The sequence below is a fragment of the Epinephelus moara genome, chromosome 7 (genome assembly GCF_006386435.1).
Source record: "Epinephelus moara isolate mb chromosome 7, YSFRI_EMoa_1.0, whole genome shotgun sequence".
Taxonomy (NCBI): Eukaryota; Metazoa; Chordata; class Actinopteri; order Perciformes; family Serranidae; genus Epinephelus; species Epinephelus moara.
In genome coordinates this window covers 18,746,176-18,772,458 of record NC_065512.1, presented here as the reverse complement: position 1 = coordinate 18,772,458, position 26,283 = coordinate 18,746,176, and the positions used below count along the sequence as shown (strand labels likewise).

The following is a 26,283-nucleotide window of genomic DNA, read 5'->3' as shown; positions in this document are numbered from 1 at the left end:
GTGAAGTTCCATTGTTAATTGAGAGAGAAAAAAAACAATATTCTGGCTACCCTGCCACAAGTATACTGTAAATTCAACAAAATACAGCACTATACTGTGTTTTAGTACACCGTATTATAGGTGTAAATAAGTTTACAGTGAGCAAACTAGAAAAGAAAGTAACTTCCTGGCAACCCTGCTGCCAGTAGTCTACTGTAATATCAAGAAAATACAGCAATGTACTGTAATTCAGTGCATGGTATTATTACAGTAACATACTGTAGATGACAGTAGGAGAACTGTAAAATTAACAGTAAAATACTGGCAACCCTGCTGTCAGTATTTTACTGTTAATCTACATGACAGTTATTTACAGTATTCTTCACAATTGTCAATCATAAAAAATACAAAAGTTCAAGAGCAGTAACATCTGAAGCCACCCTTGTGACTGACTTATAATTAGCGTATGACAAGTCATTTTATATACACTGAAATTAAATGAATAAAAGTGGATTTTTTGTCAAAACTCACAAAACTTGAAGATGGAATTTAAAAGCCAATTTATTTATTATTATCTACACAATACTCCTTGGAGTATAAAGTAAGCAAGAACCACTCTTTCTGGTTTATTTTAAAAAGACACAATAGAATACATAAACCACAATCCACACACTACAACACATACACACCACACTGCATTATCAAGATCAAATTATCTAGATCGGGCTGATGCAGCCCGCAATATCCTACGAAAAACTATATGCAAATTCAAGAATATGTCTCAGTTTTTCCACACTTAGTCAGTCTACTACTCACTTTCATTACATGTGACTTTTCATAATTTCCCACTGGAGTGGAAGCTACTGAAGAAGCAGGTGAAGTCATCCCCTGCCTTGCAAACCATTTACAATCTAAAGTTTTGTCAGTGCCTCAGCAGCAGATTTCCACCCATATTGTTTTAGGATAGGAGTCTGATACAGATTCTTTTGTACTGAAGCTGCTGAATGACAATATTTTGCACAATGTTTAATATCTTTAAATATGACCACAGTAAGTATTCATTGTTATTTCAGAGAGCTGTATTCTGGTCAGAGTGGAAAAGCCTCAGAGGCAGCATTTTACGTTAAGTATCTACTCACTGTTCAAACTGCTCCTGAAACCTCAGCCTTTACATGAGCTGGACCTTTTGGCGGACCAGCTCTGGACCACGGGCCGCATGTTTGACTGATCTAGATATTTTGAAAATGCAGATTAGTGCAACATCCAGAGCTCAGCCGTCTGAGCTGTCCTTCACTATCTATCATCAACAGGATGTCTGACACAGCACAAGTTGCCATAATACACTGTCAAAATGGCACACATCATCTCAGTAGACTCCATTCAGTTATCAACTTGCTGCAGTGGGGTTAGTTGCTCTAAAGGGCTGTCTAGTTGTAGTTATCTTGCACTGTGATCCAGACAAAAAATGAGCACAAGGCGTGACGAGTGTAATACTAATTAAGTGGCAAGGTCTTTCTTTACATGGATTAATAGAAATGGCTGCAAGGCTGTCACAGACAGTAACTGACAGTAGGTGAATGAAGGGAGGAGAGGAGGAGGAGGAGGAGGGCAGGTCAGAGCAGTGTCATTATGATAGATCTACATCAGTGTATGATAAAATAAAATATGACCTTCATGGAAGAGTCATCCGAAGAAAACCTTCCCTGCATCCTCACCATGAAATTCAGTGTCAGAAGTTTGCAAAGGAACATCTAAACAAGACTGATGCTTTCTGGAAAAAAGACCTGTCAATTAAAGTCCAGCAAATTCTGGAAGCAAACATCACACCATCTGTAAAACAGCTGAAGATGAAGAGAGAATGGCTTCTACAAGAAAATGATCCTGAACACACCTCTACTTTATATGAGTAGAGGAAAGCTTAGCTAGTCGCTAGGCTAATTAATACAATGTAAAATGCCATAGGCTTGTGCTAATAACGTTAGCATGTTGTATTTGTGGGGAAAATGTGTCCAGATCAAGACAAGTGTTTGTCTGTGAATGCTGCGAGTTATACTGAAGCCAATTTGTGTAGTTGTGTGTGAAATAGTCTCTGTTAAGCCATGTTTAATGTGTGTTTAATGTGTGTTTAATGTGTGTTTATGGGTGTGTTTTGAATCAACCAAACTTTACAGCACTTCAGAAACCCTGCCACTGACAAGTGCTTTGGAGGTGTCGCTGCAGAGTGACACAGACACACCACCGCACAAGTGTAAATGCTCACGCAATGTAGGCCACATGTGTAGGCTGGAGCGTAGTCTCTGCACAGAGCTGTAACACAAGTGTAAATCCCGCTTTACACCCCTCAAACTCAGGAAGGCCTCATGATGCCCCCAGAGAAGCTTTGGTGACCCCTACTCACCTATTAGGGGTGAGGACCCCCAATTGGGAACCAGGACTGGAGATGAGTTGGCAGGCAGAGAGGGATCATAATTAGTGTCATGGTAATGTCTCGGTTCTGACTGGTGAGATGTTACAGTTGCCTTCAGTCTCACTCTGAACATTTTTTTGCACTTAGACCACGTGATAAAACAGTGTGTTCCTTTGTTTATGTGATAAGAAATCATACATTTAATTAAGTGCTTATCAGGTGTTTTAATGGTAAAAAAGAAATTAAATTAATTTCATTCAGCAGTCACTTTTTAATTGGCTTAAATTGTTGCTATAATATAAAATCAGGAAATACATATAAGTAATTTGTTTTGCCTACTATTTGTTTTCAGGAAATGTTTCACTTCATGTGTCTCGGTTTTTTTACCCTTCAGAGCATATTTTTGGGTTGCCAAAAAGGTTGTTTTTGACATCAACAGGAAGTCTGTGCTATCAAGGGGAAACAGTGCACACACACATTCAGACACACGCGTACACACCAGACGTGGCAAAGAGTATTTTCATCCTCCGTAAAGTAGCTATTTCATCAACTTTTTAATGTTTTTTTTAATTAAATATTATTTATTATTAATATGATTATTGTTTTTTATCCCCTGTTGGATATGAGGAACACAGCTGACCAAAGCGACGTTACTTCACAGCTGGAAGGTTTTGCAACTCTGTGGAAAAGCTAGTTTTAGAGCCAAGTGTGCCAGCTCACAGTCAGCTGAACTTCTGCTATGCATGTTAAAATAAACACTGTCTAATATTAGAAAAAGGAGAACAGCCTCATGCCTGTTAAAAGCATAGATCACTGCAAATATTACTGACTCACGGGTCAGTATATGGTTTTTGAAATCCTATCAGCTGTAGAGTTTATGAGGACACACAAGTAAGTCAGAGTCTTCTAGGTGTGGGTTGATGTTATGTACCTTTCTTAAGTTGTTTATCAGCATTGAACGTTTTGGCAGTTTTTCTGAAGGCTGAGTGAGGATGCACTCTAGAAAAAGAAAAGCTGAGTTTTACTGTTCATCTGCCCTTCCTGATCTTATATAGGGCAGCTAATATCAAAATGCCTCATCGCAAGATGTACTCATGAACCACAAACTCCGCACAGAGCTCGCAGACCATAACCACATACACTCAGTGACAACCAAATACGTTGCTGTCAGTTAATCTCTGATCTGCAAACTGGGGATGAAGTCCCTTAGTAACATCTGCACCCACATTGGTGCTCCATAAACAGCACACGTAAGCAAGTCTGCATTGTGTAACCCTTACAGAGCAAGATGTTCTGACACCAGCAGATATGAGACCACAAACAAATAACACTTACTCAGCATGAAAGCTTTCAGCTCTTGAATAACTTTGTGAGCAGTTTGATATCTAAAGCCTCGCTAAAAGTAAAATAAATGCAATGAATTAAGGTTATAATGTTTGTGCTTTGATTAAAGTTTTTTTTTTTTGGGCAGACTTTTAAAATGTTATTGTTGTTTATTTCTTTTGTATTCTATTTGTATTTAAAGGAATTATATGATGTAGTAATACTGGAGTTAGAAGTTAGAAATATAATAATATATGATAATTAATTAAATAAAATAGGATAAAATAAAATAAAATAATAATAACTGCTTATAAAAATATGACTTAATAGGAAATCATTTCAGTGGTTACATAAATTGCGCTCCATGAGATATAATTTACTGATAACTGATACATTTAAGTCACAGGATACATTTCAGCAGCACAGGAAACAAGAGGATCAGGAGATTTAAGTTTTCAGGAAGTGTTGAATCAGCTGAACTTGGTATTTTGGTGACCGTGTAGTTTGTGCTGCTGTCACATTTTATTGTGTCACAGTGAGTGGTGTTTATGATCTTTTTGTCCTCACCAGTTATATCAGTGAGAATATACAAGATATCATAAATGTAATACATCAGCACCAAAAGCTACAGCCTCCAAAATGTAAAGAAGCAACACCTCTGTCTTAGTTTAAACAAAACCTGAATGTTTTAACATTATAGAAAGTAGGATTTAGAGCAGGGCTGTTGGGTGTAGCCCAGGGAACAAGGCCTTCATATAGAGTAAGGCAGTCAAAGCTGTGTTGGATTTGATGTATGGTACAGTACAAATTCAAGTGAACGTGTCTAGCTGTTGTCTAACTTGGAGTGTTCACACAAACTGCCTTGAAAGAAGATGATCATGTGACTTATCAAGAAAGGAAACTAGTGTCTTTGCTTGTCAGATGTCGTCCTGTGTGGGAGAAGAAGGCAGGTGTTTGAGTGGAAAGCGGTTTGGAGAGAGGGGGGAAGAGACAGAAGGAGGGAGGGATTAGTTAGTCACATGCCCTTCATGTTTCTTTATCATGAGGGGTGCCAGGGATGTTCACTCTGTCTGGATGGGGTGGTGAACCTGCTCTGCTCAAACCCTCAGTGTCTTTGGGCTACAATAGAGAAAGTGAAATTGCCCAGTTTGATGTTGCTGTAGTTCAGGAGGAAGGGTTGGGTTAAAGGCTTGATGTGTTTTTACTGGTGTGAGAGGCGCTGCGCTTGCCAGTTTAAAGAGGAACCTGAGGACAGCAGGAGATGAGGGACATGATGTGGATTTATGCCGCTAGTATCCTCTTGTTGTCTGAAGTATGGAGCATGGATCGAGGTTTGAACATTATTACATTCTACTTGCATCTTCACATTCTTTGTTAGAGACAGCTTTAAGACACAGACATGGCTTTTTAGAGGAGCACAAAACGATGACCTCGTAAGGAGTTGTCTCCACAGACACTAAACATTGTTTTAAACTGCATCTTTTGTGGGACTTTATAATTTATGTAGATATGCTGTGTGAAAATATTGTACACTTCAATACAACTCAAAAATCATGCAGCTGTACTTATAACCTGTGACATGTCAGTAATACCTGGATTAGTAGTATATTGTAAATTGGTTTGACACTCTGAGATTTCTGCTAAATTATCTGCGCTGTGACTCACAGTGCAGACAGTCAGTGGAAAGAACAAGCCCGAGGGTGGGGTAATACAGATACTGACAGGGGGAGGAAAACCTTCCACAACACACGTATGAAAATGTTGCCCCATATTTTCTGAATGAACAAGCAGCATGGTGCCTCTTGCCTCCTCAGTGGAAACCATGATTTCAGAACAGGGCACGCACCATGATGCAGCTTTTCTCCACTGTGTGGTCTCTGGAGTTGAAGCAGCAGACGCTTCTTTTCTGGGTCTGTGGTTTTGTCATCCCACCCCATGCACTGTCATTTGCTTACATCCGTCAGAAGTAAACAAGTCTCAGACCCCCATAACACCCCGCAGTGAGAGCCAGTGAGGACTGAATTTTCTGACTAATATCTCTGTAGTAGCAGGGCTAATGTCAGTGGGTGTCTTACAGTGCAGTCAGGGAAACAGGGGAGATTATGAGAGTAACGCATGCATTTGTCTTTGGTATGCATGTGCAAAATCTACCATTAAAAGGGTGCATTAAAACATCATATCACATCTGGACAGGACACATTGAAGCACATAAAACACGATAGAAGTTGGATAAATAGATATAAAGTGCCGTTTCTGCCACGTGTGTGATTTAGCCCCGCTGCAGTTGGTCATATCATGGTTTTAACTGTATCGCTTCACACCCTAATCAACTGACTAACTAAACTAAACTAAAAATGAATAACAGATTAACCACTCTGATCGTTGCTCCACTGATTGTACACTTCAGAATAAATCACTAACTGCTGCTTTCTGACTGAACAAATTTTACTAACTTGTTTCTAACATCCACCTCCGTCTCTCTCAGGACCCAATCAAAACTACACCTCTGCGAACACCAACGCTTCTTATCCTAAAGGTTTTGGTAAACTCTTTTTCCCCTTTTTCTCTTCAGCTATTTTGCAGTATGAGTAAAATATCAAATAAGACTATGACTATTAAGTAGGACGAGTGAAGGCGCAGGAAGTTGAACACGACGATGAACATTTGTATTCCTCATTTCCTGATTTTAAAGCTCTTTTTTTAGTTGAAATGAACTAAAACCATTGAAAAAGTGATTTAAAACGAGTTATTTATGATGAATAAAGGTGCAGTCATTCTATTTTAATTTATTTTGGTAATATATTAAGAGGCTCTATTAAGTGTTTGCCCACTTTAAAAAAGTGATTACAGAATTGGATTAAATGGATAACTGTATTTTGTTAGTCTTCGTCATGTTACTTCACATGAAACTTGATTTTTATCATCTTAGACTGATAGCTATCAAGTGTTTTACTTAAAATATTTGCTAAGAAGGTTTCCAGACAGGCATATTTTATTGTCAGTTATAAACATAAAGCAACTATATGATGTATTTTAACTGTTTGTATCCTGTGTAATGCTTCATGCTGAAAGCATCTGTGTTACATGCTATTTATAGTTTGTTTTGTTTTATTTTTTGCCGCATGTAGAATTTTTTTCCTTTTTGCATGTGTATGTATGTTGTATTTATTTAGGCTATATTAGGATGTGTGTAATGTGTTAATTGTTTTATAACAGAATAACCCCAAATAATTTATTAAGCACAATTTATGCACCACTATATGTGTAAATAATGCAGTTATTCTTTCTTGCATCCTTTTTTTTCAGTGGTCAGACACTTAACTTTCAATCTGGGGAGCGAAGCTAACCTGACATGCAGCAATAAGACATGGAATGAGACGATATTTGTCACCTGGACTTTAACACTGAAAAATAAGAATAAAATATGTAGAATAGCCTTTACCCCTGGAGACCCAAGCGACTACTGCAATGATGGCAAGTCACTCCAAAACACATCCAGAGGTCAGTCATACCTGCATATCCCAAACTTCTCAAATGATGACGTGGGGGACTACAGGTGTGAGTCAGTTTACAATGGAGGAGTCGACGTTCATATGATACACGTGAATATCACAGGTATGACTTTTCTCCTCACAGTATTAGATGATTTCAAAAACCATGTGATTGATAAAGTTTACTTCTTAAAGGTCTAGTGTGTATAATTTAGGGGCATATGGACAGACATGGTATATGGCATTCATAATTATACTTTCATTAGTGTATAACACTTGAAATAAGTATCATTGTGTTTTGTTACCTTTGAATGAGCCGTTTATACCTACATATGGAGCAGGGCCTCTTCCACAGAGTCTGCCATGTTGTTGTACAGTAGCCCAGAATGGACAAATTAAACGTTAGCTCTCGATAAGGCCATTTGCAGTTTTGCAGTTTTGGATTTTTGCATCGGCCACCATCCTACACGCTGGGCACATGGATGAAGTTTCAATCAGTGACCTCATTTTATGCCACTAAATCCTACACGCTGGACCTTTAAAGGGTCAGTTCACACTCAAATCACACTCACAAAAATTAATAAAACAGCAAGTTTTGGTGCATAGGCATTGATTTGGGGGGAGCAGGTGATGTGGCGTCTTCTTTATTTGTAACATGAGCATTTGTTTCGCCTAATAAAAACATGACTTATATTTTGCAGAATCAAATTCACTGATATCACAAGGAAAGGCAAAAAAAGGCTCAAATTGGTGCATAAGAATTAACCAGATTGCAGAGAATGAAGTGTTTGATCTTCAAAATTTTCTGAAGGAGAACACCCCCAACCCATGTTTCATGTGTGTCCCCTCAGTGTTGGTATATAAGGTATACCTTTGTGTGTAGTCTGGTTGAATTACAGCAAGCTGAAGTATTTGATGAGTCTCGTTTCTCCTGTTTTCTGTTTTCTCCTCCCTGGCTCAGTCCCTCCTACTATATCAATGTGGTTGGAGCATAAGGACAACAAGATGGTGGCAGTGTGCAGAGCTGCAGGAGGAAAACCTGCTGCCAACATCAGCTGGAGTCACGCAGGAAACTCATTGTCTGTGGAAAGTAACTCACATGGATTTTTAACAGTGGAAAGTCGCTTTGAGCTTCCTGAAGGAATGGACACAGAAAACCTGAGCTGTGTTGTCAGGCACCAGTACTGGGAAGGGGAAAGGATTGTAAAACTCCCAAAAGGTCAGGCTTTTGCAAAGTGGATAAGTCATTTTATGTATTTTGATGAACACTGACTAAGTATTTTACATTTTAGTGGCAGTTATGACTTTGCAAATTCATGTGCTGTATTGATGTAAAACAGATTGTTACAAAACTTCTTCACTCTCTCACAGCAGTTTATGTGCCTCGGCTGTTCATCATTGGTGGTGTGGTGATCATCGTGTTGTTGGCAGGAGTTTTATTTTTTATACAACAGAAACTAATATTATTGAGGTAAGCATTTTCACGTGTTGATAAATGAATTTCGGTGACATGCAAGCATTTTTTTGTTGAATCACTGAGCTGGTTTGTGTGTCCACTTTTCGCCAGGCGATGCAAGAAGTCCGTAACCTCACCATCCAAACCTCCACCGGTGGGTATTCTTCCTGTCAGTCTGCAGTTGACACTTTTGCATGTTTTACTGAACTTCTTTAATCTCTGTTCATGACACTTCTCTGCTGTTTTACAGACAGAAGATGTGGAGGAAGTGGAGCCCTACGCCAGCTATGTTCAACGTGTGAACTCTATCTATAACTCCTCTGCAGATTTGTTCACATAAAATCCTGCACATGCATCACATGCACACTCTTAAATGCACATGTCTCTGTGAGAAAGTGCGAGGGCTGTGAAACTGAGAAGTGGTGAAATAGTAAAGACAGAGGGGAATGAGATGAAAGACTTCCGATAAGAGGGAAGCCTCTCAGTTTAATTCTGCCCAAGCAAAACTCTTGCCTGATGGAACAGGGGATGTACCTGATGGCACACACTGGCTCCAGTGCACAGCACTGCAGCCCACTACTCCCTGTGTGGGTGTCATGGAGAACTTTAATAATGACTACAGATGCAATGATTGCTGGACTGGAAAGAACACCGTCTTCAGCCAGGCACAACACTCCAAGACTACAGAACTTTTGATGTGCTGCAATTGTATGATTATTGCTATCATTAATATTATTATAACACATATTTCTAGATAAACTGTAAAGACATGCTCACTGTTTAATGGATTCTTGCTGAAGTCATCCCAGTAAAAGTCCCATGTGTAAAACTGCCTCAAGATAATGTGGACAATATTATGTAAAATATTCATGTCTCAATGCAGAAGTGTGTGACTGAGTGTATTAAACACACATCTGAACACATTGCTTTCTGTGTAGCTCTGCAAAATTAAGAAGAACACCAAAAATAGTGCAAAAGAACAAGTAAACAAGGGTGTTGTTTTCATCAGGTTGAATTTTGCAGTGCTGATAACAAGTGCTGCAGTTAAAGTGTGACACAGCCACACTGTTTTCCATTGTGGTTAATATCTAAAAAGATTACACGTCAAGATGACTTTTACACCCTTTATAGACATGCAGGAACTTACACTTTCTGTCACCCGTCTGATCAACATTGGGTGGGGCATTCATGAAATGGAGGTTTTTGGGGGTTGTAAATGTCTGTAATTTTGTCAAAAGTCCTCTGCTATCTTTATGTTTTTATTGGGGTTGACAAATGCACATGTTCTAAATACTGCAAATGTCCCCCTCCCCCAACATTTTCACTTTTGCAATTAATGATTATTAGAAAAAAAAAAAAAGTCTCTGAATTTGGTGCAATACTTTCATTATGAGTGTAAACCCATTTCTAAAGAAACTGTTAGGAAGTGGAAACTGGAAAAAGAGGACTGTTCTGCCATCTACTGGTGGACATCATCATGATCATGCACTGTATCACAGTTCATTTTAATTTCTTAGTAGTGCTAATAATCTCTGCATTCATGTAAATTTGGAGTGCCACTTTTGTGCCTTTTCTGCAGTTTACAGTGGAAACGCTTTTAATTGTGTCAAGATAAAAATCCTGGGCCCTATACATAAGCAGTCTTAGTGGGCTCCCCAAAATTTAATTTAATTAAATTTAATTAAATTTAATTAAATTTAATTAAATTTAATATTATTTTATTTGATCTTATTCTATTTTATTTTATTCATTCAATTTTACAAAGTTATTTTCTTTTCTTTTTTGGAACCCCTATTTTCCTTTCTTTGGAAAAAACATGTAAGGGGTGAGAGGGGCCTCAGGGAGCTTACTTTTTTTTTTTAATTATTTATAAAGTTCAGTACTTAAACAGATTTATTCAGCCAATGTTAATTTAGTTCTGGCACTGATTACTTAAAAATAAAAATTGCAAAGAAAACAGAACTTTTCTTGTCAGGCTCCTCTCCTAATCTAAAGAGATGCCCTCCTAATGTACCTCCAGTATTAATGATTGAGAAGAAAATCCACAGCCTGCTAATAAACATGCAGGGTTTAGACTTTCTGTTGACTTCTGCTATTAAACCATAAGGTGCAGCAACTATAATCTGCCTTCTACCCTCACACTGATTATCAAGTGCAACAGAAAAAAGGAAACTGACAGCTGACCACAGGACATGACACACTTTGCCTGTCTTAGTCTGTCACTTGTCCATTTCTGGCGAACACATCAACATGATTTTTTTCTCTGAAATGCGGCGAAGAACCTCACTGACAGTTTGATCTCAAAACAGATTATTGCCATGACATCTTGCAAATGCTTTGTTGCAATGTAGCTGATTAATTTCACAGAACAACTGACTAAAGTAGTAACGTTTAATCATTAAAAAAGATAAGTGAAGCCACAATGAAACAAAGGCGCTTACAGTAAATTACACTGCCCTACCATTTAACATCCACTCAAACATATAAATAACCCTGTAGGTAGATTCAGGCATAGACACAAATATATATGCACATACAAAACATGAAAAATATAAATTCTCAAGCCTTAAATATCTATTTGTAGTATATTTGGGTGGTGTGCAGTAGTTCTCAGGAGCGGTATTGCAAAATGAGGAACTCCAGGAAGCAGATGAAGGTTTGAGTTGAGGCCATAAACATTATATTCTTCCAACATTGATGGGATGACATGTGGGCATATGAGCGTTGTTAGTAAAGGGTGGTTGAGGCTGATAAATGTGGGGTTTCTGCAACTGAAACTTTGGTTAAAGGTTTCAACAAAAACAGATAAAGATCATCTGCCGTCGAGTCATAGAGTGACAGCAGGCGTGCTTGCATTAGCCATCCTGACTACAAAGTCAGTGTTTCTTTCTGTTTACAGGGTGTCATAGCTGCTTTTTCCTCTCAGGGTGGAAAAACAGTTCCACCACTTTTGTAGCACAGACACCCCTTGAATGCTGAAAGTAAGACACTAATTTTGAAGAGCAAATTTTCTACAAACAAAATCATATATTAAAAAACATTTAACGAACATTTAACACATAGTGACATGTTGAAACTAACATTGCTTTGTCAGAAGCTGGTGGGCTCACTGTTTTGGAGAAAACTGACAAAGCCTCTTGCGTGAATGGCAAAAAAAGTTCAAGCCCAAACACCAAAGCTCTGTCCAAAATTAATATTACTTCTAGACAAGGAAGTATACTTCACCATTTCATACTATAATGCATGCAACATCAAATGCCAATTAAACTGTGACTTTGGAGAGCTAGTTAGCCGAAATAACCTCTCAGAGAGAAAGCAAAAATTCTTTTCTTAAGATTTATTACTTATTTTTATTTTTAGCTGTTTCAAGACTGCCCACAATTTCCTTTCTGTTTCTCAGCAGTGAGCTTAATTTCCTCTGTGCAACACATTTTCAGAGAGTAGGACCCATCAATAGCACATTCAAAAATAGAAAGAACTCTGCAGGCTTTGAGTTGACTTTAGTTTGCCATTTTCCTAGTGTGCACGTTCTACATACTGTGTAGAGCCTGTAGTATGAATTTGGTACAGTTCGGTTTCATTTACTTCCAAGTATTGTGTTACCATAACGACAATTTAGAAATCTATTTGTAGTACACACTGGCTACACTAATTGTGTTGGCTAATTTTTCCTGCAAACTAACGTGTATGCAATCAGATTTATTTAAAAAAGATGCTGTAATATAGAAGTTTGATTGTAGAAAACAAGTGTCGCACACTCAAAAGTAATAATATAAAAGTTCATTACATAGTGGCTTTAAAATGTTGTCATTCACGTCATGGTGTAACTAATTTGGTGTATATGATGCTGTTGGATTTGACAGTTTGGTTGCTGTTCTTATGATTGGCTAATATTCGTCAAGCCAAACACCAGGTTCATTTTCCTCTGACTAACTGATTCTGAATAATGTTCTAATGTCATGGCGTTTCATATCAGACTGAAGAGCCACAGATCCTCCACCTGAGGTTGAGTTTCTTCTGTACAGACGTCAAACGTGATGTGGGTTATTCTTCTTCAGGAAGGAACACCACAGTTATGTTCAGGGTGGGGGTTACCTCAAAAGTGGAGCGAAACATCTTGGGGGCTTCTTGTTTCCGCAACCAGCTACTGTGGGTGTTTTTTTTGTTTCATTTTGTCACAGTTTCTTCAAGTTTGAAGATCACGATTTGACTAACAGTCACATTCCCGAGTCCTGCATCATGCAATAACCTGAATTAAGATTTCCTAGTTTCTGTTCACCCCATGAGAACATAATCATCTGTGTTCTCCTCTGTAGACGAGCACTTGGACACAGTTTCAGGTTGGAGTGCCGCTGCTGGTAGGTTAACTGTTGCATAGTCACAATCATCATCAGTGGTAGCTCTGGCTCTAGGTGATCCTTTGGCGGTGCTGTGGTCAATAGAGGCATACGTGACATCCTCGTTAGGCTGTCAGGAGATAACACACACAGAGTGAGATTCCTGAACTTATGTTGCACATTATTTATTGTTCTTTTTCATATAGTGCTTCTGCAACCGGCAGGTTCTTTTTTTTTTTTTTTTTTTTAATGTGGTTAGTGGTTTTGACTTCCTGCAGATGAAACAAACAGCCTCACAGTTTCTTTTACAACAGGGGCCTCACATTAATGTTCACCCAGTATGCAAATCTAACGAGGCATCACCTCTGACAAGGCTATCATGAAAGCACAGGAGCACACCCATGTCTCATGAAAAGCTGGAGCTGATAACTATGAAGATTTATGCTGAACAAAAATAGACTAAACATTGATGTGGGAAAGTTTACCTTGTTATCTGTGTTGCTTTTTCCACCTGGTGTGAAATCCCCAGAAACAGAAAATGCAAATGTATGACATGCAGCAAAACTGTCCAAAATAAATACACACTGAATACTATAAATAACATTAAAAGATAGTTTTACCTTTCCCTTTCTTCTTTGTCCTGACAGTAGATCAGGTTAGTATGATGAGACCACAATAAGGACACAGACATCCAGAGCATTAAACAGAAGAATAAAACCCATTAGTGTGTGATAAATAACGCGACTGAAAACATTAATTTAACTTTTTTAATCAGCTTTACAGGTAATAATTTATTTTACGCACAGTTTCATGTCAAACATCAAACAATTTCCGCAACAGCTCCTCAGAGGTGTAGGTTTTACCACACAGTAGTGTTTCCTTGACAGTTCAACACAAGATAGCATGTGCTGAAACAGGAAACACTTTACATATGCAACCCACATCTGTCTGTGACCAACCGTCTATGTCAGTGACTAACAGCGCTTGGAACATATGGAATTTTGCATACTTCTAGGTCAGCATCTCACGCCATGTTGTAACAAACACATGAAACACACTGAAACTTAGTCTGTTCTTCTCTGGTGCCCATTATTTCCTTGCTGAACAAATGCAGAAGCTGCCTGACACAGCACCAGACTGCGGCATTGTGTCATTCAAACGGTAGCGTTACTTTTTAAAATGGTCTTGCCAGTGTTTTTTTCTAATTTAATCACTCTTGTTTTAAATATTTTTGTATAAGAAGCACTTTCAGAAAAGCATTAATTACAACCTGCTCCTACAGTATGTGCATCTAAGGATCATTACTCACCTCGAAGTGCAGTTACCCATGATGTGCCCACAGAGTCTGGAAGTCCACACTGTAGCTGTCAGCAGGTGGCAGGTAGCAGTGTTTGGTCGCTGTCGCAACCCTCAGCTGTAGATGACACTGTGGTAGACACTGATCTCACTGATCTCTCTGCTGCTGCACACACAGGCCAGAGAGAGAGCGAGAGAGAGAGACAGAGAGAGGGTGTGTGTGTGTGTGTACAACAGCCCTTTGGTGTGCCATTTTGATTTCCTGTTCACAATTGTCTCTAACACCACACACTCTCACGCACACACACAGATGCACACACAAGCATACACTAAGGTTGTAGGGGACCTCACATGGACACACAACACGAACTGTCTGATCAGGATGACACAGCTGCGATTACACTTCCTGAGAGCTCTCAGGACGCTCAACCTGTCACAACCTCTCAACAACAATGTCAGCTGAACTCAAATTTATTTATAAAGCACATTTAAACAACTTACATTGACCAAAGTGCTGTATGAAAGGAATAAAGTGCTGAACACATACATGAGAAGCAACATAGCTGTCAGGAACACAGCTCACACATTTAGAGACACAACACACAGGTCAGCTGACCTGAGGGACCTGGAGGTAGAATAGAGGGTTAGAGGGTCTGTGATGTAGGATGGGGCCAGACCATTAAGGGCTTTGTACACAAACAGGAGAACCTTTAAAGTCAATTCTGAACTTTACAAGCAGCCAGTGGAGAGAGGCTGAAACAGTTGTGATATGGTCTCTCCTCCGGGTATCTGTGAGAAGCCTGGCAGCAGCGTTCTGAGCCAGCTGGAGGCGGGACAGAAAGGACTGACTGATACCAATGTACAGAGAGTTATAGTAGTTTAAGCGTGAGGAGATGAGAGCGTGGGTGACTGTCTGCAGGTTTTTGAGGAAGAGAAATGGCTTGATTTGAGGTTGAACCTCTGCTGCTGTCCTTCTATCACTGCTCTGTGGAAAGTGTCCTGACTTATGGCATCCTGGTGTTGTACGGTAGCAGCTCTGCAGCTGACAAGAAGGCCCTGCAGTGATAAAAGCTGCACAGAAAATAACAAACATAAACCAACCTGTCCTGGAAGGCACTGTCACCTCCCGCTGCCTCCAGAAAACAACAAACATCCTGAAGGACTCATCTCACCCTGCCCACCATCTGTTTGACCTTCTGCCCAGGCAGATGTTATTGGACAAGACACGCACCAGCAGACTGCTGAACTGTCTTACCCCAAAGCCATTACTACACTGAACTACACTGAATTACTACTGCAGTGAAATCACACAGCCAGTAACATTTAATATTTATATCTACATCGTGTGCAATAACTTTATTCATTTATTTATTTTATGTGCAAATACTTTAGGTTATCTTATGTTCATGGCATATGTTGGCATATGTGTGCGTATGTGTGCATACATTTGTGTGCAGTATGTGTGTGTGTTTAAAGTACGGATGATATTTTGTCCCCTCCTTTATTATTTATGTATTACTTTTAAATGAGTTCAGTTTTATTCCGTGCACTAAATTTTGTCCATCCATCCATCCATCCATCCATCCATCCATCCATCCATCCATCCATTTTCATCCGCTTATCCGGGGCCGGGTCGCGGGGGCAGCAGGCCAAGCAAAGCACCCCAGACGTCCCTCTTTCCAGCAACGCTTTCCAGCTCCTCCTGGGGGACCCCAAGGTGTTCCCAGGCCAGATGAGATATATAGTCCCTCCAGCGTGTTTTGGGTCTGCCCTGTGGTCTCCTACCAGTGGGACGTGCCCGAAACAGCAGTAGAGCCTATTTACCCTATTTCTAAGGCTGAGTCCAGCCACCCTTCTGAGGAAACTCATTTTGGCCACTTGTATCTGCAATCTCATTCTTTCAGTCACTACCCAGAGCTCATGACCATAGGTGAGGGTTGGGACATAGATGGACCAGTAAAACAAAAGCTTTGCCTTACAGCTCAACTCCCTCTTCACCACAACGGTCCGGCGCAGCACCTGCATCACTGCAGACGGCGCACCAAACCGCCGATCCATCTCATGCTCCATTCTACCCTCACTCGTGAAAGAGACCGCGAGATATTTGAACTCCCTTGCTTGAGGCAGCAACTCTCTCCCAACCCGGATAGAACAATCCACCGGTTTCTGGCAGAGAACCATGGCCTCAGATTTGGAGGTGCTGACTCTCATCCTAACTGCCTCACGCTTGGCTGCAAACCATCCCAGTGCATGCTGGAGGTCATGGTGTGGTGAAACCAACAGAACCACATCATCTGCAAAAAGCAGGCAATTCTGAGTTCTCCAAATTGGACCCCTTTCTCCACCCCGGCTGATCCAGATCCTGTCCATGAAAATCACAAACAGGATTGATGACAAGGGACCGACACCCACCAAGAACATGTTTGACTTTACACTGAGTATGCGGATACAGCCCTCACTTTGGTCATACAGGGACCAGAATTGAAAAACTGAATTAAAGACAGGTCAGCTTATCTGAATTTTGAAAAAGAAAACATGTGCAGACACACAACCTACACATGCAGCAGTTTTCACAGAGGACATTGTCTTAATAAAAACTGTTAGCTGAGGAGTGTAAGCTCAAATGTAGTTTCTTTCAGTCTTAGCTATGAATCATAAACCAGAACTATGTGCATTGCTGGATATCACAGGAGGGTTACACAGTCTAGGTGAGGCCAGCTGACCCTGTTTGCTCTTGTTGCTGTATTGTCTCATTTGCATGATTGTGCAAATTTTTCTTGATGAGAAAAATGAGGAAGTCACAAACCTTTTTATTTCGGTGGAAAGTCCAGTTTACTTTACATACTGCGTCTTTGTTTTGAGTAATAGACCTTCGTGGCGGTAATGATCACTCAGAGATATTTTTGTCATATGCAAAATGCAGTAAAATCAGTTTCAGTAAGTCTCAAAAAAGCAACACAGAATGAGAATGATTCACTGAATGTTCATCATGAATCATTTCAGCTGTCAAATATCAGATGGCAGAGATAAGGTAGATTTTAATATAACTTACACTGTATATTCACAAATGCCTGACACAGCCATGTCTTTATGTGCAGTAGACGACACTACATTACACACTGGAGGGCACTGTTGGAGCAGTCTGGGTGATTCACACACAACTGAGCAAGAACATCAGTAAAGAAACGTTATGTGTCGTCTTACACCATCTGCTGGTTGCACTGAAACAAACAAGAAATAAAAAAAAAAAAAGGCCTCAGTCTGACTTTGAAACCAGGATATCCACAACTTCCTGTCAGGCTCCTGAGCCACTGTCAAACAACCTGTTGTTGGTTGAGATGATGAATCTGTGCACACGATGCCCAGCTCCTTGACAAGAAGTGACATGCCCACTCAATAACCTAGATAACTTTGCGTCTCAGTTTTTTGCATTGAGGATGACTGAATCTGTTTTAACAAGTGTTTCTGCAATTGGAGAATTAAATGGCAAAATAACACATAATATGCAATTTTCAGGTGTGCACATTAACAGCTGTTATGTCATGACACTGAAATCCACACATGTAGGGTGATCTTATAATATGTGTAGGAGGACAGGAAGTGGTGAGCTTGTCACAAGTGAAAGGAGCCCAAGCGGTAGCTAGAGTTTTAGATAATCTCTCTCAGGTCTCAGTTGATGAACACATCAAGCGTGATGGATAGATTAATGCACACCTCTCTGCTGATATTCTGCTTTTTTACATTTGTCTGCATTAACGAAAGAGGTCAAGGTAAGTCTAAACACCCTTTTATCCTGTCACATGACTTTAAAGGGAGCACAGTGGAACATTTTAAATCGATTATAGCTATTAAGTGGACAAGAGAAAACATTTACACTTTTGATTACAGTTCATAAATTTCAGTGTAATTATTTAATATATGTGTGGTGTAAACACATTGAGTATTTGGTATCTTCCGGCTATGTAAGTCCAAGCTAGAAGACGAGGTTAAGGAATAAGGAGGTAGACTGTGCTTCAGACGAACTAACAAATACATGACAAGAACAAGATAGGAAAAACAGTGAAAATGGAGCAGCAGTGATGATATTGCGATTAAATTATTGATGTTATATGGTTTTTTCCAATCATAAATGGCATAGTTTAAAAAATCTCTTTGATATATTTTGAAAATGTGACTGTATTTCTTGCATTAAAGGAATAATGTTATACTGTAGCTAGACGTATTTGTCATAATTTACTGTAGCATCGCAGCTTGGTTGTACTTCCAGGTTGTCAAAATGCGCTGCTTGTGCGGTAACCCCAGCCTCACTATAATGTTGCCTGGGCTTCGTTTAGCATCTGTGTGAGACAAAACAGGCTTTCCCTTACCTGTTACGTAAACCCATCTGAATCATTATTAGATGTACAGGGCAACAGAGGTAGTTTAAAGCAGTGGTTCCCAACTGGTCCAGCAACGGAGTGCAGATTTCTCCTCAGTCATTAGTTCAAGGTCCACACAGTTTACACATTCAGCATCATACTTGAGATCGGCGATGTCGTCGAGCTACTTTACTGTCTTTGTCAATTAGCTGTCCATTATTCACTCACTCTACGGCGGGAAATGGCACTTCAAAATATAAATTATATGCCGGAAATTCACTGCACATAGAAATGAATTGTTTTTTTACAAACTTGACATCTTTGTGAGTCACTTGCGTTCCATTCAGAATCGATCTGTGACCCACTTTTGGACCGCCACCCACCAGTTGGGAACCATTGGTTTAAAGAAAGTAAAAGTCCACTCAAACACCAGACTGACCCAGGAGACCAGTGTCCCGAAACTACCAAACATCAACATTGCTTGAGGCATTGGTGCCATGTAAAGCCTGGTGTTCTTTTGCGACACACCGTTGTCTTTCCAGCGTTTGTACTATGCAAAGCTAAGGGTTTTGAAGTGACATCTGCAACCTTTTGCTAACCCTAACCAAGTATTTTTGCTGCCTAAACCTAACCGGCAACCCAGTCTTACTGCCAACCCCGCCAAAATGCACGCAAACAGCTGCCCTCAGCGTCATTTTAGTAACGCCTGGGTCAAGTAGGGATGACATCACATTGAGCATTGAAAGACACTTTTCTGTTATCTTGTATTCATTGATTCACTTTTTCTTTTGTAATTTTTAGGCTCTCCTCTGTCATGTGAAGTTAAGCTTACGGTCCAGCAAGGTGCGACATGGAAAACTGGCCCACAACAAAATGTGACAATCAGCTGTCCTGTCAAACACTGTGGAGAATCACCAAGAGTCACCTGGTGTAAACTGCTCGACAAATACGAATGCAAACAGATCAATAATCACACAGAGAATGTAGAAATAAGACAGACAGATGTACACGGTAAGGATGAACTGATCTCATATTTGACTTTCACACGGATTTCCATTCGTGACGATGGCCTGTACAGATGCTATTTAAAAGAACCCAAATATGAAGAGATCAGTCACACTATCAGCGTCTCGGTTTCAGGTAGGCAGTTTTTGCTCCCTCAGTGCCAAAATGTAGATATAAGATGGTTCATTTCAGGAGTTAATTTGAAGTGTTTTCTGTCACTTTATAGACTTAAACCAGGGGACTGAATACTCTGACAATAATGCAGGTAAGACCCTTTAATCATTATACTATACACACATTTTAATGGACACAGTTTCAAGTTTTAATTGTATATATTTTCTATTAATCTACAGGTTTAAGCCATTTGGCTAAAAACAATGCGGGTAAGAACCTTTATTTGTTGAATTATACACACATATTTTACTGAATACAGACTACACTAATACTGATCTATTTCTTCTACTTTTGTAGATAAACTAAGCGGTGCTGGACATGAGAGTGCACCCTGGCTGCCCTACTTCTACATCTGTGTTTGCATAGCTCTTGTGGTTCTCACACTGACAGTGTTAACCTTCCTGAGTTTTTATGGCTGGAAACGTAAGAACATTAATATGCATTCACAGTCCGAATTACTGCAACAAGATTTATACATCTTACCACATAACAAAGCAACATATTTTAATGTCGCCTTCACAGGAATTGGAACGTACAACCTCACAAAGAGACAAGTATCGCAGGTAAATCATGCAATTTCTTTCTTGCTGAGTTAGATGAGGAGTTTGATGCCACTCTCATCCCTTATGCTAAATATGAAGTTACAGGCAGCAGTCAGTTAGCTTTGCTTAGCATCTCTAAAGTAAGGTACGCTTTATGCTCGCCCAAGTGTCCCCAGCGTGAGGTTCACATGCCAAAAAATTACGTCGTCATGTCTTTCAGGTCGAGCACGAAGTCATAGCCAATCAGAGGGAACGTAACGGGGCGTCACTGGGCTAGCCATAGGTATAGATTTCAGGGGGACATAGGGGACACGGCCCCATTAACACTGAGAACATGTGCATTTGTGTTAAAAGCTGATAAAAACATGAAAGTAGCAGAGGACTTTGATTTTGATGAAAGAAAAGACATTTATGCACAAATTGGTGCAGAAAAAAAAAACAATGCAGGAAATTAAGATTTGATGTTTAAAATTTCCTGGCGGAAAACCCCCCAAACTCGCCCTATGCCCTTGTGGCTAGCTAATGTTAGCTGAAATGCTAGCAGAGATAAGTTGGGAGAGGTGTGGTGGTGCTTCTGCTGGATATACTTCAACAAATCATTCATTTTATTCAATAAGCACTCTAGTGTTAGTCCACATAGTCAAGCGAGGCCTGTTTCCAGTTTTTGTGCTAAGCTAAGCTAACCAACAGCTGAATTTTAGCTGCATATTTAGTTCACAGACATGAGGGTGGTGTCAATCTTCATCTACTCTTGGCAAGAAATGTTCTCAAAATGTCAAACTATTCTTTTAACCATTTAATTCCTTTGTTCAAGAGTCATAATGTTGTCAAGCATGAGTATTATATGGTCTTATTTAACCTTGTTCCGGTGTTTTGGTGTCATAGGAAATGTCCACTCATGTGATACCCGACCTTCCTAAAGGGAATGCTCCGTTATCTCTTGTCCTGTGTGACACCTACTCTCCACGCACTGAGGAAAGACCACCATTACAGCCTCCCCAAATGACCACAGGGATCCAGCATGGTCTTGAAAACACAGCAGACGGCAGTCAAGTGTCAGACAGTGCGGTGTATGCTATCGTCAACCACCGACAGCTTGGGAGAACTGCTAGAGAACACCATGCTGCGACTAAACAAAATAAAAAGGCAGAATATGCTACCATCAGTGTTTCCTGAGCATTTTGGATTTGTCACAGACACATGCAGATGAAAACATAGATGGAAAAATGCACACAAGTATGTGATGGTGTCATGGAACAGACGAAGAAGCTAAGCAATCGACCACACTGCTGAAAAGGTGAACGGAGGAGGCTTGTGGTCACGCAGATGCACAGTACAGTCAGCTTTAATTAACCAGATGAGACCAAAAACAGTTCAACCTTAATGTCTCACTTTTCATTTTGTTCCAGGCCTTGATGATCTTTGTTAAAAGCTATAGTTATATTTCAGTTGTTTATTTCCTCCCAGTTGTTTCATTTACTCAGAAAGCATTTCTTCGTCATAGCTTTAGTGGATTGTTTAAGAAAAGACTGTAGATAAATAGATTTGTCATATGCAGACTCACTGAATACCTATTGTACATTCTTTTGTCTGATTTAGTAGTTTAAAGACTGAAGTTTGGGAGGTGACTATGTCTTGTAAAAATATAAATTAAATGAAATAAATTGCATTCCATTATAATCCTTGGCTGGTCTGTGACTGTGGAAACATTTTGTTCTTGAGATGATGATGATGTTGAGATGATTATTTGAATATTTCAAAGACAGAATAAGTTGGCCAGCTCATCCTAAAATTCTTTGTGGAAGAACACTACCTTATTTACAACTCTGGTATTTTATCTCACACATTTCATTTCCCACACGTAGCCCTCAGTGTTTTTCAGTGCCTTTGGTGGCAGTAGTCCGTCGACCACACCAGTGTGTTTCAATGAGCAGGAAGTCAAAGAAGGAGATAGAAAGATTTCTTGACGTCATTTGTTGTTGCAGATGTCCCACCACTGCTCAACCACATATGGTTTACATACTCAGATAAGTCAGGCGGTGGTCTTATCCTGATGTGATAACACAAAGCGAATTATATACAAGACAGAGGAGTGCTAATCGTCTGTGTTAACAGAAACAAAGAGAAGACAGGCTTGAGCAAAGAAGAGATTTTATTAAAGAAATAACAGTAAACCATTGGCTCATGGTCCCTGACTTCTGTGGCTTGTGACCCCTTAAAACAAATCTAATTGTGAACCAGCATCACAAGTTACACCCTTATTGTGAGTTGTGAGTCAGTTAAAGAGTTGTTTTATCTCTCAGACTGTTAAATTTTAGGGATTTTAAGAGGCAAAAAGAAAATATCCAGTGTTTCACCAGAAAAAGCAACATTTACCAAAAAGTAAAAAAACAATGTTGCACTGGCTGGTATTTTCTTTACTTTGTTAGACTGTGTGTGTCATCATGGCAAAATGTGGTCCAAGCGACACCTGTAGTAGTGGAAAATACCACAGAAGCAGTTCTGAGTATTCTGCAAGGTGTTAAGTCTGTTTGTGTGTCTGGACAGAGTTCAAAATGAAAGCCAAGTTCGAGGATGGGTGTGGTCCGAGCAAGGGTTGGGGGGTATAAAGAATGGATGGATGGGGCCATTGTCCCCCGACTTTACACCCCTGGCCCACAGTCATTTTAAGCCGTGCTGTATTGTACAAGACGGTCTCTGGGTCTTCTCATAATCACATTGTGACCCTTTCAGATTTACCTTGTGACCTCATGTAAGGTCTCCTTGTGTTGAAAACCATCAGCAAATGCACAATTCAATTCTCAGAAAGGCTTATTTAATATATACTATAATAGGCCCAATACACTTGTTTGCCTGATCAAAATTAACTTTGAAGTTACCATTGTTACAAATAGCACAGAAGGACTTCATCCACTGTCACTGAGCACATTATTTATTAATATAAAACCTAAATAAAGCCACTCCCAGGCTGGTCTCTAGCAAGAATAGCTAAAATTATGAAATATGAAACAGCTTTATTCCATGATTTATCAATCATGGTCAAAGTGGTGAAACTACTTATATTTGGGTATTGCTGGAAAACAAAGCCGCACATTTACATTTTAAGTGATTGATTATATTGCTTATGTCTCAGCTCAAGTTTATTAGGTAATTTTTCTTATTTCATTCATTCATGTCGTTTCCTGTTTTACTTTGAAACTCACATCTCTCGTTTCAGATTACTTCACTTCCTCCCTTTTGCTGACTTCACCTGTGTCTGATTGTCTGTCTCACCTGCGTCTCGTTATCCCTCCCCTCATTTAGTGTGTGTCTTGTTTTCTCTCAATGCCAGTTCATCTTAGCTACTTGTGTGTCTAACATTCCAACTTTTTGTTTCCCTGTGCCCTGTCCTTGGTTTTTTAGATTTAGCCTGTTGATTGACTCTTCCTCTGCCTCATCCCTATTGGATTTATTTGCCTCCACTGATTGTCCTTCTGTGTAACGAACCTACCTTTTGACCAGTAAAGACTTTGTTACTTTACCCAAACTGTCTCTAGAGTTGTCCGTTTGAGTCCACTCTCACCTGGTCCACCACTTGTTACAACTAACTGGCCAATAAGTGTCATTCTCAGTCTAAAAGACGATATAGTTGCTCACCTTATTTAACCCCTAAAACCACAAATCACTCACTGTCCATCATGCTGAATACATACAGTGAATCATACTGACAGAGACTGATAACTCAGTTTTCTTTAGATGATGTCCAGTGGAGCAGAGTGTTCCCTGGGCTGTAAATCCATTAACAGATGCTCACAGAAGGTCCTTTCACTGAGAAATGGCATGTGGAAAATGTCATGAAATGCTCCTGAATAATGTGACTTGGCATTTGCTGTGTATTTATTACAGTACAGGCCTACTCACTGGAATGCACACTCAGGAGAGGAAGGTGAAAAGTTGAAATATAGTCTCTTGCTGTAGTCCTGAGTGCTGTGTGAAATGACTCTGTGAACTTCTTTTCTGTCTCTGAGTGGAAATTTTTCATCTCAGCAACGGTGTCTGGTAGTTACAGCCCACACACAAGTCCTGCTCCTCTAGTCTCTCTGTCTCTTTCTCTCTCTTACACACACACACACACACACACACGCACACATCCGTAATTGTGTTTTTTCTCTGGTGGACAAAGCCCCGGTTCAGGCGGCAGTGAGATGGAGAGCGTGGAGGCTTGTGTGAAGGCAGCGTTTGAGACAGGCCTGATTAGATCAAGCCTGAGGTCACTCTGAGAGTGTGTGGACTCTGCAGCAGTGTGACTTAGAAACCATCTGACAAGGTGCAGAGGAGTGCTAAATGCTTGTGATCTTACCCCAAAATCTCCCTAAAAAATACAGATTCTGTATCTGGAGGATTATTAAAAAGACGTAAAGATAAATCTGCTGGGCTTTTATGAGTCAGATGGAATGACAGCTTTAATTTTACCAAGTAAAAATTCCTGAACATGAAGTTAAATGACATCCGTAGCTTTAACGTTATATTTAGATTATCATGGTTTTGTGGTTTTGCTTACAGATACAGTAGATTTAACCTGCAACACCAAGCAACGGAATAATTTTTATAAATGTATCACTCGTGTTTAAGCAATCTTGTAATTTACAAAGCCACTGAGCCCCCGTTTCAACACCTCACCATAGCCTTACATGTACTCACACTTTTTTCCTCACACTCACCCAGCTGTAAAAGCCATGAGACGCTCAGGGGAACGGATGGGGTTTAAGTGTTACATCAGAAGGAAACATATTTCGAGCACTTTAACTGGAATTTCACATCTAACACATGCAGGCACACACATACCACGGAACAACACAAACAAACAACCAGGTGTGATTTAAGTGAGTGTGTGGTCGCAGTGTTTAGCACTGCAACCTTTTAAGATGGTTATCATGAGTACTACATGTGGTTCGCTACCAGCTTTCACAGCTGGGCTGGTAGTGTCTGTTTTCACCTTCTGAGTCAGCGTTCGTGTCATCATGGCAAAATGTGGTCCTGGAGACACGTATTTTAGCAGAAACTGTTAGAGAAGTGGTTTTGAGTTCTTTATCGAGTGTTTATATGTCTGTTTGTGGACAGATTTTTCAATGCGATAGTGTCACAACTGTGCAAGATGCAGTCATGAAACTTTACAAGTGTGTAGTTGAAGGCCAAATTTGAAGATATGTGTGTGCTGAGTAAGGACACTGGAAGTAGGAGGGGTAGGAAGTAGGGAAGGGGTCATTGCCTTTCCACTTTACGCCCCCCGACCACATTTGCTTCAAGTCACTGATCGCTGTTTTGCAGCTGGCGTGATCAGTCTCAGCTTGAAATTGTACTCTATCAACAGAGATGTCTGATTATAATATGGTTTTTATGCCTTCATACTGGTGATAGCCGTGGCCAGAGCCTTTATGTTTTTGGGTTGTCTGTCCATCGGCCCATCCGTCCATCAGCCCATTGGTCCATCGGTCCATCGGCCCAACGGCCCATCGGTCTATTCATATGTTGTACGTCCATCCCATTCTTGTGAGCTCAATATCTTTAGAACACTTTGAGGGAACTTCTTCAAATTCAGCACAAATATCCATTTTGATTCAGTGATGCGCTCATTAGATTTCGGTGATCAAAGGTCAAGGTCACTGTGATCTTACATCCATCTCATTCTCATTAAAGCAATATCTCAAGAAGGCTCTGAGGGAATTTCCTCAAATTTGGCACTAACATCCACTTGGACTCAAGGATGAAATGATTAGAATTTGGTGGTCAAAGGTCACTGTGACCTCACCAAACATGTTTTTGTTCACAACACAGGAATTCATACGCTTATTATGACAAACTCCACAAGACCAGCTTACTCGGATTGGATGATTCCGCAGGACACTCCTCAGGTGCTGTTGCGTCATACCAGTTGG

General features: G+C 40.0%; 3 protein-coding genes across 5 annotated transcripts; 2 read left to right on the top strand and 1 right to left on the bottom strand.

Moving 5' to 3' along the window:
* The first annotated feature begins 4,758 nt into the window (after positions 1-4,758).
* si:ch211-214p13.9 (cell surface glycoprotein CD200 receptor 1) lies at positions 4,759-9,575 on the top strand. 3 transcript variants are annotated; one of them, XM_050048762.1, is made up of 7 exons: positions 4,759-5,040; positions 6,195-6,245; positions 7,016-7,324; positions 8,162-8,419; positions 8,575-8,671; positions 8,768-8,810; positions 8,907-9,575. In XM_050048762.1, the coding sequence occupies exons 1-7, from the start codon at positions 4,971-4,973 to the stop codon at positions 8,994-8,996; spliced, it is 918 nt and encodes a 305-aa protein (XP_049904719.1). In that variant the 5' UTR covers positions 4,759-4,970; the 3' UTR covers positions 8,997-9,575. The 3 variants fall into 3 exon arrangements, with proteins under 3 accessions (XP_049904719.1, XP_049904718.1, XP_049904720.1); XM_050048761.1 differs by having other exon boundaries at positions 8,572-8,671; XM_050048763.1 differs by lacking the exon at positions 6,195-6,245 and having other exon boundaries at positions 4,760-5,040; positions 8,572-8,671.
* Positions 9,576-11,033: 1,458 nt separating this feature from the next.
* On the bottom strand, positions 11,034-14,486 carry si:ch211-214p13.7 (uncharacterized). The gene is made up of 4 exons (XM_050048895.1): positions 14,303-14,486; positions 13,614-13,633; positions 13,479-13,504; positions 11,034-13,123 (listed from the first exon to the last, which is right to left on the bottom strand). Exons 1-4 carry the CDS (start codon positions 14,320-14,322, stop codon positions 12,932-12,934), a joined length of 258 nt encoding a protein of 85 aa, XP_049904852.1. The 5' UTR covers positions 14,323-14,486; the 3' UTR covers positions 11,034-12,931.
* A 3,479-nt stretch (positions 14,487-17,965) lies between these two features.
* On the top strand, positions 17,966-22,037 carry si:ch211-214p13.8 (B- and T-lymphocyte attenuator). The gene is made up of 7 exons (XM_050048953.1): positions 17,966-18,059; positions 19,449-19,787; positions 19,879-19,917; positions 20,006-20,035; positions 20,124-20,249; positions 20,349-20,389; positions 21,254-22,037. The coding sequence occupies exons 1-7, from the start codon at positions 17,966-17,968 to the stop codon at positions 21,542-21,544; spliced, it is 960 nt and encodes a 319-aa protein (XP_049904910.1). The 3' UTR covers positions 21,545-22,037.
* The last annotated feature ends 4,246 nt before the right edge of the window (positions 22,038-26,283 follow it).

Coding starts and splice junctions, on each gene's coding strand:
- si:ch211-214p13.7 (XM_050048895.1), bottom strand. CDS start 14,322: ATGGGTAACTGCACTTCGAG. Junction 13,634..14,302: donor ATGGGTAACTGCACTTCGAG/GTGAGTAATGAT, acceptor ATCTACTGTCAG/GACAAAGAAGAAAGGGAAAG. Junction 13,124..13,478: donor AAAGCAACACAGATAACAAG/GTAAACTTTCCC, acceptor ATCTCCTGACAG/CCTAACGAGGATGTCACGTA.
- si:ch211-214p13.9 (XM_050048761.1), top strand. CDS start 4,971: ATGAGGGACATGATGTGGATTTATGCCGCTAGTATCCTCTTGTTGTCT. Junction 5,041..6,194: donor AGTATGGAGCATGGATCGAG/GTTTGAACATTA, acceptor CGTCTCTCTCAG/GACCCAATCAAAACTACACC. Junction 6,246..7,015: donor CAACGCTTCTTATCCTAAAG/GTTTTGGTAAAC, acceptor CTTTTTTTTCAG/TGGTCAGACACTTAACTTTC.
- si:ch211-214p13.8 (XM_050048953.1), top strand. CDS start 17,966: ATGAACACATCAAGCGTGATGGATAGATTAATGCACACCTCTCTGCTG. Junction 20,250..20,348: donor GAGTTTTTATGGCTGGAAAC/GTAAGAACATTA, acceptor TCGCCTTCACAG/GAATTGGAACGTACAACCTC. Junction 20,390..21,253: donor CAAAGAGACAAGTATCGCAG/GTAAATCATGCA, acceptor TTGGTGTCATAG/GAAATGTCCACTCATGTGAT.